Source organism: Rhinopithecus bieti, unplaced genomic scaffold (assembly GCF_001698545.2).
Source record: "Rhinopithecus bieti isolate Rb0 unplaced genomic scaffold, ASM169854v2 scaffold_28066, whole genome shotgun sequence".
Taxonomy (NCBI): Eukaryota; Metazoa; Chordata; class Mammalia; order Primates; family Cercopithecidae; genus Rhinopithecus; species Rhinopithecus bieti.
In genome coordinates this window covers 1,007,085-1,018,079 of record NW_016813021.1, presented here as the reverse complement: position 1 = coordinate 1,018,079, position 10,995 = coordinate 1,007,085, and the positions used below count along the sequence as shown (strand labels likewise).

At 43.8% G+C, this 10,995-nt stretch overlaps 2 protein-coding genes across 2 annotated transcripts in view; both read right to left on the bottom strand.

Annotated features, from left to right (window-relative positions):
- LOC108512302 (serine protease hepsin) overlaps positions 1-4,075 on the bottom strand; it is a 12,593-nt gene extending 8,518 nt beyond the window's left edge. The window contains exon 1 of the mRNA XM_017847517.1: positions 4,017-4,075. Within this exon, the coding sequence (XP_017703006.1) occupies positions 4,017-4,075 (59 nt within the window). The remainder of the gene's footprint in view (positions 1-4,016) is intronic.
- Positions 4,076-5,653: 1,578 nt separating this feature from the next.
- LOC108512301 (transcription initiation factor TFIID subunit 2-like) overlaps positions 5,654-10,995 on the bottom strand; it is a 40,422-nt gene continuing 35,080 nt past the window's right edge. Inside the window, exons 7-9 of the mRNA XM_017847516.1 lie at positions 10,140-10,276; positions 8,790-8,889; positions 5,654-5,665 (exon numbers count right to left, since the gene is read on the bottom strand). Of these exons, the coding sequence (XP_017703005.1) occupies positions 5,654-5,665; positions 8,790-8,889; positions 10,140-10,276 (249 nt within the window). The remainder of the gene's footprint in view (positions 5,666-8,789; positions 8,890-10,139; positions 10,277-10,995) is intronic.

Here is a 10,995-nt window from a genome sequence, read left to right as displayed (position 1 = left end):
TATATATATGTATTTATTTTATTTTTATTTATTTATTTTTTTGAGACAGAGTCTCACTCTGTTGTCCAGGCTGCTGTGCAATGGTGTAATCTCAGCTCGCTGCAACCTCTGCCTCCTAGGCTCAAGTGATTTTTCTGCCTCAGCCTCCTGAGTAGCTGGGATTACAGACATGCACCACCATGCCTGGCTAATTTTTTTGTATTTTAAGTAGAGATGGGGTTTCACCATGTTGGCCAGGCTAGTCTCGAACTCCTGACCTCAGGTGATCTGCCTGACTTGGCCTCCCAAAGTGTGGGATTATAGGTGTGAGCCACTGCGCCCGGCCTTAAAGCATGTATTTATTTTAATTGACAAAAATTATATAGATTGATGGTGTACAAGATGATATGAAATATGTATACATTGTGGAATGGCTAAATCAAGCTAATTAACACATGCACTACCCTTTGTGTGTGGTGAGAACACTGAAATTCTCTTTTAGCAATGTTCAAGTATATAATATATTGTTATTAACTATAATCACCATGTTGTTCAATATATCTCTTGAACTTATTTTTCCTGTCTAATGAAAATTTTGATTTCTTTGTCCAACAAGACATTTACATCTTTAAATTAAATAATATTTAATAGTTTTGGTATAAATACTTCTCATTTCTTAAACTTACCCTTCTACATTTTATGAAAAATAACTTTAATAATATAGTATAAATAAACCTCAGTTTTTAATATCAGAATTCATTCTCCATCTGGTAACTTTTTTTTTTTTTTTTTAGAGACAGAGTCTCACTCTGTCACCCAGGCTGAAATGCAGTGGTGCAATCTAGGGTCACTGTAACCTCCGCCTCCCGGATTCAAGCCATTCTTCCTCCTGAGTAGCTGGGGCTACAGACATGTGCCACCACACCTGGCTAATTTTTTGTATTTTTAGTAGAGACAGGGTTTCACCATGTTGGCCAGGCTGGTCTCGAACTCCTGACCTCAAGTGATCTGCCTGTCTTGGCCTCCCAAAGTGCTGGGATGACAGGCGTGAGCCACCGCACCTGGCCCCCATCTGATAGCATTTTATTTTATTTTATTTTATTTATTTATTTATTTTTGTTGAGACGGAGTGTCGCTCTGTCGCCCAGGTTGGAGTGCAGTGGCCGGATCTCAGCTCACTGCAAGCTCCACTTCCCGGGTTTACGCCATTCTCCTGCCTCAGCCTCAGGAGTAGCTGGGACTACAGGCGCCCGCCACCTCGCCCGGCTAGTTTTTTGTATTTTTTAGTAGAGACGGGGTTTCACTGTCTTAGCGAGGATGGTCTCGATCTCCTGACCTCGTGATCCGCCCGTCTCAGCCTCGCAAAGTGCTGGGATTACAGGCTTGAGCCACCGCGCCCGGCCCTGATAACATTTTAAAGCCCCTTGATGCAGCCAGGTTTGAAGAGCCTATGTGATTGTCAGTTAAGCGAGTTAATCATATCCCCTTTTGTTTTTAGCCAGTTTATTTTTTCTTTTTGTCTTTTGTAGGCTGAAGACCCTTGACTAATACACCAGATTGCCAATCTTGACTATTGCCAGATTGCTAATCAATATCCTGTAGTCAGAAAGAAAAGAAGAAGAAGGAAAGAAAGAGAGAAAGAAAGAAAACAATAATGATCGCCGGGCGCGGTGGCTCAAGCCTGTAATCCCAGCACTTTGGGAGGCCGAGACGGGCGGATCACGAGGTCAGGAGATCAAGACCATCCTGGCCAACATGGGGAAACCCCGTCTCTACTAAAAAATACAAAAATCTAGCCGGGCGAGGTGGCGGGCGCCTTTAGTCCCAGCTACTCCTGAGGCTGAGGCAGGAGAATGGCGTAAACCCGGGAGGCGGAGCTTGCAGTGAGCTGAGATCCGGCCACTGCACTCCAGCCTGGGCGACAGAGCGAGACTCCGTCTCAAAAAAAAAAAAAAAAAGAAAACAATAATGATCTTTTCTGCAGGACTTGTCAGAGCCTTGAATATGTTAACATGCATAATTCTCCAGGCAGAGAATGGAGTATTCATTCACTCAGCAAGCATTAACTGGACACATACTCCATGCCCAGTGAGGGGTGATGCTGGAGACACAGAGATGACCGAGACAGCCCTGGGCTTTGCTTTCGGCAAACCACATTATGGGGGATAGGGAGACAGATGGCCATAGAAATGTCATCCAGCCAAATACATCATTACAAATTGTGACATGAGGCAGGGCTGGAATATATGAGAAGGCTAGAGGGAGCTCCCGGGAGACTGTTCATGTCTGGGGCTGGTTGGGGGGCAATTTGTGGTGAGAACAGATGTTCCCTGAAATCCCTCAGTCTGCTCCCCACACACCTCAGAGGAACCTGTTAACACCTAAGTCAGGTCACAGCCCCTGGGGTATTGATTTCTATTTATCAAACACTTTGTACCTGCCAAGCTCTATTTTAGGCAGTGAACAAATCACCACTGCAATGAACAAATCAGACAAAAACCCTGACCCCTGTGGAACTCAAAGCCCAGTAGGTGAGACAGATCATGAACGGGACAAATAAGTAGGATATATTGTGTGTCACAAGATAGGAAGGGGCCACCGAGAAAAATAAAATGCCACCGAGGGAGGAGAGTGCCAGTGTGGGGGGTAGGGTAAGGTTGCACTTTTCAATCGCTACAAGGAGGGTGTCCCTAGGAAGGTGGTGCAGGAACAAAGACCTGCAGGGGGTGAGAAAGTGTCAGGAGGTGTGTGAGATCAGCATGGAGACAGAGAGACTTGCAGGTGCAAAGATCCCAAGGCTGGTGTGGGGGAATGGGGGGAGTTCTCCAGTAACAGCGGGAGGCCGGAGCAGAGTGAACCAGGGAGGGGAAGATGAGGTGGGAGCTAGAATAGAGCAATATCAGGGCTTTGCTGGTACCTGGTGTGAGGTGCAGCCAGGAGAGGGCCCTGACCTGACTCAGGTGGTCACCAGCTCCCTCTGGCTGCAGCATGAGCCACTACACCCGGTCCCCATCTGATAACGTTTTAAAGCCCCTTGAGGCAGCCAGATTTTAAGACCCTCCAGAATTGCCGGTTAAGTGAGTGAGTAATATCCCCTTTGTGGGATATGATTAGGGGGCAGGGATGGGAGCAGGGAGGCCAGGGAGGAGGCTCTGGAATGTCCAGCAGGCAGCAGGAAGGGGAAGGAGGCTGGAGCAAGGTGGGGGCAGTCGAGGGGAAGAAGAGTTCAGATTTTGGAGAGGTTCTGCAGGTGGAGCTGACAGGGCTTCCTGCAAGATCTGATTCATGGGTGACTGGAGGAACTGGGAGGGTAACCGAGGGGTTTGGTCTGAGCCTGAAAAGATGGCTCGGACAGAGATGGGGACAGAGGGAGCAGGTTTGGGGAGAGATCAGCTGTGAACATCTTTGTCCTTTCCTTTCCTTCTCCCTGCCACCTTTTTTTTTCTTTTTTCTTTTTTGAGACAGGGTCTCGCTCCATCACCCAGGCTGGAGTGCAGTGGCACGATCATAGCTCATTGCAGCCTCAACCTCCTGGGCTCAAACGGTCCTCCTGCCTCAGCCTCCCAAGTAGCTAGGACCACAGGTGTATACCACTGCACCCTGCTAATTTGTTTACTTTTTTATGTTAGGATAGAGCTGAGTGACAATAGCCAGGTTAAAATCCAGCAAAACCTGAGCTAAAAACGCCTTTTAAATTTATTTTTTTCTGTAGAGACAGGGTATTGCTATATTGTCCAGGCTGGTCTCAAACTCCTGGCCTCAAGCAGTCCTCCCACCTTGGTCTCCCAAAGTGCTGGGATGACAGGTGTGAGCCACCACACCCAGCCTTTTTGTCCTTTTCTCAGGAGCCTCCCACCTGGCCTGGGCTTGAGAGCACATTCTGGGAAACCGAGTCATATGAAAACTTGCTTTTGCATCCTCTTAGAAGGAACCTGGTGAGGCCACACACCAGCTGAGGGGGTCTTCCCACAGCCCCACAGGTCGGGACAAGGAGAAGCAGGACTTCCAAGTAGAACTCTCCCCAGCTGAGGACCTACTGTGTGCCCCCACCATCAACCAAGGCCTTGTCGCACGCCCTAGGAGCCACAAAGATCATCCCCCATTTCCAGACGGGGAAGCTGAAGCTCAGAGAGGTGGAGTGGTTTCCCCACCACCACCAAGTGCATGAGAAGCAGGGAGAGAGGATTCGAAATCAGGTCTTAGTGACTTCAAACCCCAAGTTTTAACATTGCCCTGGACAGCTTCTCAAGACACTTTCCCTCTGGAGGGTTAAACAACAGCACAGTAATTGTAGCACTGGCTGTGTTTACTGGGGGGTGTCAGTGGGCTGGCCCCATGCTATGCGGCCTATCCAAGTGGCTCTTTCAATTCCACAACCTTTTTTTTTTTTTTTGAGACATAATCTCGCTCTGTTGCCCAGGTTGGAGTGCAGTGGTGCCATCTTGGCTCACTGCAACCTCTGCCTCCCGGGTTCAAGCGATCCTTCTGCCTCAGCCTCCCAAGTAGCTGGGACTACAGGCGCCCACCACCACGCCCGGCTAACTTTTGTGTTCTTAGTAGAAACGGGGTTTCACCATGTTGGCCAGGCTGGTCTCGAACTCCTGGCCTCAGGTGATCCACCTGCCTCGGCCTCCAAAAGTGCTGGGATTACAGATGTGAGCCACCGTGCCCGGCCAATAGTGACCACTTCTATGCCCATCTTACAGATGGGAAAACTGAGCCTCAGAGGAATAAAGTTGCCCAAGGGCACATGGGTAACCAGCAAAACCAGGACTTGAACCCAGACCTGCATATTCCCTGTTCCTTCTGTGGGTCTCATACAAACCCTTGCATGTCTCCCTGCCTAATGTATTCAGCTATGGCCGGGACTGAAAAGCCACCTGGCTGGCCTGCCTTAATTATGGCCTCCTGCTCTGGGGTTGGGGCAGGGAGCGTCTGGCATCTCTGGCTGTGGGGTCCTCATCACACCATGAATTCCAAGGTCAAGGCCCGGGGTTTGAAACACCAACTGGGGTGGGGAGGGGGGGTGGATTCTTATTTTATTTTATTCTACTTTAAGTTTGTTTTGAGATGGAGTCTTGCTGTGTCTCCCAGGCTAGAGTGCAGTGGCAGGATCTCAGCGCACTGCAACCTCTGCCTCCTAAGTTCAAGCGATTCTCATGCCTCAGCCTCCCAAGTAGCTGGGTTTACAGGCACCAGCCACTACGCCTGGCTAATTTTTGTATTTTAAGTAGAGACGGGGTTTTGCCATGTTGGCCAGGCTGGTTTCCTGACCTCAAGCGATCTGCCCATTTGAGCCTCCCAAAGTGCCGGGATTACAGGCGTGAGCCCCCGAACTGGCTTGGCCTGCCTTAATTACGGACTCCTGCTCTGGGGTTGGGGCAGGGAACGCCCGGCACCTCCAGCTTGGGGGTCCTCATCACCCCATGAATTCCAAAGCCAAGTCTTGGAGTTTGAAACACCAGCTGGGGCGGGGAGAGGGGTGGATTCTTATTTTAAAATGACTGCTAACTGCTCTGGAAATGTGATTTCCAGAAAGTGTGAGGTTTTGAGGGGGGAAATCACTTTATAGATGTGTGTTGGGGGAGATGGGAGTGGAGAGAGAACATCAAATGTCCCCTCTGGCTATTTTTAAAGTCACACTCTCTGCCGCTGTTTCTCACTTTTCAATTCTTTATTCTTGTTCCTGTCATTTCAGACAACACAAAAAGGATGTTCTGGGTCACCTGGTGTGCCTGCCAAGTTGTTGGATATATTTAGAAGTGTGAAAATCCCAGGAAAAAAAAAAAAAAAAAAAAAAAAAACGAGGTGGGGATACAAGCTTGGGGTTGCTTTTGTTTGTTTGTGTTTGTTTATCATTTCCCTGAGTTGTTGAAAAACCCAAGTACCACTGCAGGGCAGGTGCGTGGTTCCGGCCAGAGCCCGGTGTGAGTGCTGACCTCACTCCCGTCCAGCTGGAGGCCCATGACTCTCTAGTTCATCTCAGTGTTTTGGCTTTGAGGCACTCACAACTCAAGGATTTCCTGAGCACCTACTATGTGTCAGGCACTGTCTGACCACAAAAGGTCCCTGCCCTCCTGGAGTTCGCCAGGAGTAAATAATTCACTGTGAGTGAGGAGGGTTTTTACCGGGGTGGCAGGGATACCACCATAGGGTGAGAGGCCATAGAGTCTGGAAGATCAGGAAGATCTTGCTCAATAAATTTCTAGAAAGAATTTCAAGAGTGAGAAACAGCTGGGCGCGGTGGCTCAAGCCTGTAATCCCAGCACTTTGGGAGGCCGAGACGGGCAGATCACAAGGTCAGGAGATCGAGACCATCCTGGCGAACACGGTGAAACCCCGTCTCTACTAAAAAAAATACAAAAAAACTAGCCGGGCGAGGTGGCGGGCGCCTGTAGTCCCAGCTACTCCTGAGGCTGAGGCAGGAGAATGGCTTAAACCTGGGAGGCGGAGCTTGCAGTGAGCTGAGATCCGCCCACTGCACTCCAGCCTGGGCAACAGAGCGAGACTCCGTCTCAAAAAAAAAAAAAAAAAAAAAAAAAAAAAAAAAAAAAAAAAGAAAGAAAAGAAAAGCATAAGTGAAAAAAAGACACTACCACAACTGTGCTGGAATATTGCGGGAACCCACCCCCAATATTTCAACATAGGTTCTTTCTATTTTCTGTAAACGTCGGCTGGCTGAGAAATAAAGAGAGACAGTATAAAGAGAGGAATTTTACAGCTGGGCCACCGAGGGTGACATCACATATCAGTAGGACCATGATGCCCACCTGAGTCTCAGACCAGCGAGTTTTTATTAAGGATTTTAAAAGGGGAGGGAGTGTAAGAACAGGGAATAGGTACAAAGATCACATGCGTCAAAGGGCAAAAGGCTAATAAGGGTCTAACAAAGATCATATGCTTCTGAGGGAATAGCACAAAAGGAAAAAGCAGAACTACTGATAAGGGTCCAACAAAGATCACAAGGCAAAGGGCAAAAGCAGAACTACTGATAAGGGTCTATGCTCAGCAGTGCATGTATTGTCTTGATAAACATCTTAAATAAGAGAAAACAGGGTCCGAGAGCAGAGAACCAGTCTGACCACAAATTTACCAGGGCAGAATTTTTCCCCACCCTAGTAAGCCTGGGGGTCCTGCAGGAGACCAGGGCATATCCCAGTCCTTATCTCAACCACATAAGACAGACATTCCCAGAGTGGCCGTTTATAGACCTCCCCCCAGGAATGCATTCCTTTCCCAGGGTATTAATATTAATATTCCTTGCTACGAAAAGAATGTGGCAATATCTTCCCTACTTGCATGTCTGTTTATAGGCCCTCTGCAAGAAGAAAAATATGGCTCTTTTTGCCTGACCCCACAGGCAGTCAGACCTCATGGTTGTCTTCCCTTGTTTCCTAAAAAATCGCTGTTATTCTGTTCTTTTTCAAGGTGTGCTGATTTCATTTTGTTCAAACACGGGTTTCACAATCAATTTGTACAGTCAACACAATTATTACAGTGGTCCTGAGGTGACGTACATCCTCAGCTTATGAAGATAACAGGATTAAGAGATTAAAGACAGGCATAAGAAATTATAAAAGTATTATTTGGGAACTGATAAATGTCCATATTAAAATGAAATCTTCACAATTTATGTTCCTCTGCTGCAGCTCCAGTCGGTCCCTCCGTTCGGGGTCTCTGACTTCCTGCAACATTGGAAACTCATAACTGTTTTAAATAATATAGATGTAGTATAGAAAAGTGGCAAACAGCACAGTGAAGAAACTAAAAGCCAAGCTGGAATCCTGGGCCTACTACTTACTAGCTGTATACTTTGACCAAATAATTTAACCTTTCTTTCTGTGCCTCAGTTTCTTCATCTATAAAATGGGAATGATAGCAAGGTAGTTAGGAGAATTAGGTTCATTAATATTTATAAAACGTTTGTAACAGTGCCTGAAACATTTTAAGTGTTGTGTTATTCTGTTCTTCTTCCTTAATAATTTCTGAAATAGAGACTCCTTTAGTCATAGATGTACAAATACCTTAATAGCTCTAGATGTTTAAAGTATTCGAAAATTAACTTTTTGGCTTGAGTTTACTCTTGGATGACAATAATATGTAAAATGAGAATAAGGGGAAGATGATAAGGTTTGTTTAATAAAGATATTAAAGGCTGCAATTTTTCCATCTGAGAAGGAAGACACTAAGCATGATATAATTAAAATGTTTATGTATATGACCAGGATGTGCTAAGTAAAATACAATTGATGTTTTATTTTGGCCAAATCTTTAAATCGTTAAAAAAAAAAAAAAAAAGACATGAAATGACAACATAAATGCATTCAAGGCCTAGCCAGAATATAAGAAGCAGTTAATATGTGCAAAGCATCATGCACATTACATGTATAATGTCTAATCATCTCTGCCCACGGGCAGACACTACGACTGCCCTGCTTAAACAGATGAGACTTGGAAAGATTAAGGTCACAAAGCTAAACAAATTTAGGAAGCACAATTACAAATGACTACTATAAGGAGCTGGGACATACCTAACTACCAATCTGATGTTTAAGAAACTTAAAGATTCTCTTCCATAGAGGAAAAAACGTTTTTAGGGGCCAATGTTGACAATGGAGATTAGATAAAATAGACCATTAGTCTTTCTCAGTAAATCGATTCCCATTTTGCTGGGAAAAATTAGGGATTTTCAAGTAGTATTTTGAAGTATTTTACAGCCATTAAAAATGGAGGACATGAGACCTGGAAATCAGGAGAACATTAACAGTCTTACTGACTTGTAAGTGGATAAGGGATCTAGCTGTCATTACCTCTTTAATCCAATGGCGGTATTCATTAACACCAAAAGTTTTTTTCATCCAAAGTCCATAGATATAGCCTGAAATTCCCTTCAGCACCCATTCATCAGACCTAAGCAAAAAGTCAAAGTATAAATTACTTTTAATCATAAAAACTCCTCAGAAAATGTCGAAGAGGATAATGGAATAAGTGTAGTGTGTATTTCCCTGCCTTCATAAAGAAAATGAAAATTATTAACAAATCATTAGGTTTTCCAACTTCCTCTGGCTGAGTTCTGCTTGCCCATTCATTATACCTTATCCACACCTGCCTTTACCATTAATTATTAGACTGCTTTACAGTCTTGCTTCAGGTATAAATTACTAGAGTATATGCTCTACTCTGACAGTGCTGCTTCCCTCCTGCCCAACTCTGTTCTTACTGTCTCTGCCTCTAAGGAAATACTTGCTCATAGTCAGGACTACACTGTTGAATTCTAAAAGTCCACATGCTATTATTGCCAATCCCATGCATTATGCCATTAATAATGACATTCTAAAACCTAAAGTTTAATTGCTTCATTCATTTTTTGTTGCTTTCTCTAGAAAAATGGCAATTAACATCACTTACTCATTTAGTCATTTGTATACTCATCCATCTATCCATCCACTCACCCCATCCATCCATCCATACATCCAGCCAGCCACCCATATTTTGCCTACTACGTTCCAAGCACTATTCTTTAATGAAACTTCTACATGTGGTTTTAGGAAAATTACAAATCAAGAGATCTATCTTTAGCCTCTGCCCTCTCCACTCCAGCAAGCAAAAAAAGAAAACCAAGATTTATATACTCTCTACAGTATAGAATGTTCACAATTATAATCTTAATTTTCTGTTATCTTCTAAATCATCCTCAAGTTAATAAAAGAAAAGAAAGAGCATTTATACCTTTCATTTCTTTCAACAAACTGGTACAAAGCTGAGCACTAGTAGGCAAATCCCTAAATAATTATTAATACTGCAGAGGAGCACTATTTTACATTAAATATTAAGTTATTTCCAATTGCTTTGAACACTGACATCAAAATTCTAACAACAGTTTTCTGTACATTTATGTTCTTTTATTTACAGAATTCATTCGTTTCTTTACGACACCATCTTACCACAATCTTAGCTTATAAACCGTAGAAGTGATTATACTGATTTCATGTCCAAAAAGTTAGGATGACGCTTATAATCATTTTTCTTTAAATACATCTAGAACAGTGTCTCTTAAACTAGCTATCTGCAATTAGGGCAAAGGTCAGTTTAAATGCAGGAAAACAAAGAAAAATAAACTTGATTCTTTTCTCAGTAGTATGAACTTTCAGGTTACTCACCAAGACATTCTAGATATGAAACATCCAAAAAACTGCTGGGCCAAGGACTGGGCTAAACACCTTCTAGTCAAAGGTGTCTCATCTATAATCATGGCACTGTGTAAAAGATTCGTGCTGGAATTTAAAAGAGAAGGAAGCTCATTATAACCAAGAAATAAATATTAATTCAGTGAAAGTAAAATAATTCCACTTTTAAAACAATAGAAGTTAGATATAAAATAGAAAAAAAAATTATCCCAGCTTTCTAATCTTTTCAAAATTTAGTTAAAATTCATCATCTTAGTAACTTTTGCTCAAAACAAAGGACATAACATTTTCCACTGATGATATCAGTAAATTTCAGACAATATCAGTACATTTTAAATAGTGCTAGAAAAAAATTCATACTAGTCATACAATAATTTGTACAATTTTTAAAGAATGTATGAAAACAAAACTAAAATGGGGAAAATATTAATATTAGTTAATTCTGGATGAAGATGAGCCTTTTGAGTTATCTCAAAATTCTTGTCTTCACGTTTTTCTACATTTAAAAATTTGAAAAACCAAATTTTCTACAAAGCCAATCACATTTAAATTGGAGAAAAAAGTTCAAAGCTCATCTTAAAATTGACCACAGGCTGGGCGCGGTGGCTCAAGCCTGTAATCCAAGCACTTTGGGAGGCCGAGACGGGCTGATCACGAGGTCAGGAGAGCGAGACCATCCTGGCTAACACGGTGAAACCCCGTCTCTACTAAAAACTACAAAAAACTAGCCAGGCGAGATGGTGGGTGCCTGTAGTCCCAGCTACTCAGGAGGCTGAGGCAGGAGAATGGGGTAAATCCGGGAGGCGGAGCTTGCAGCGAGCTGAGATCC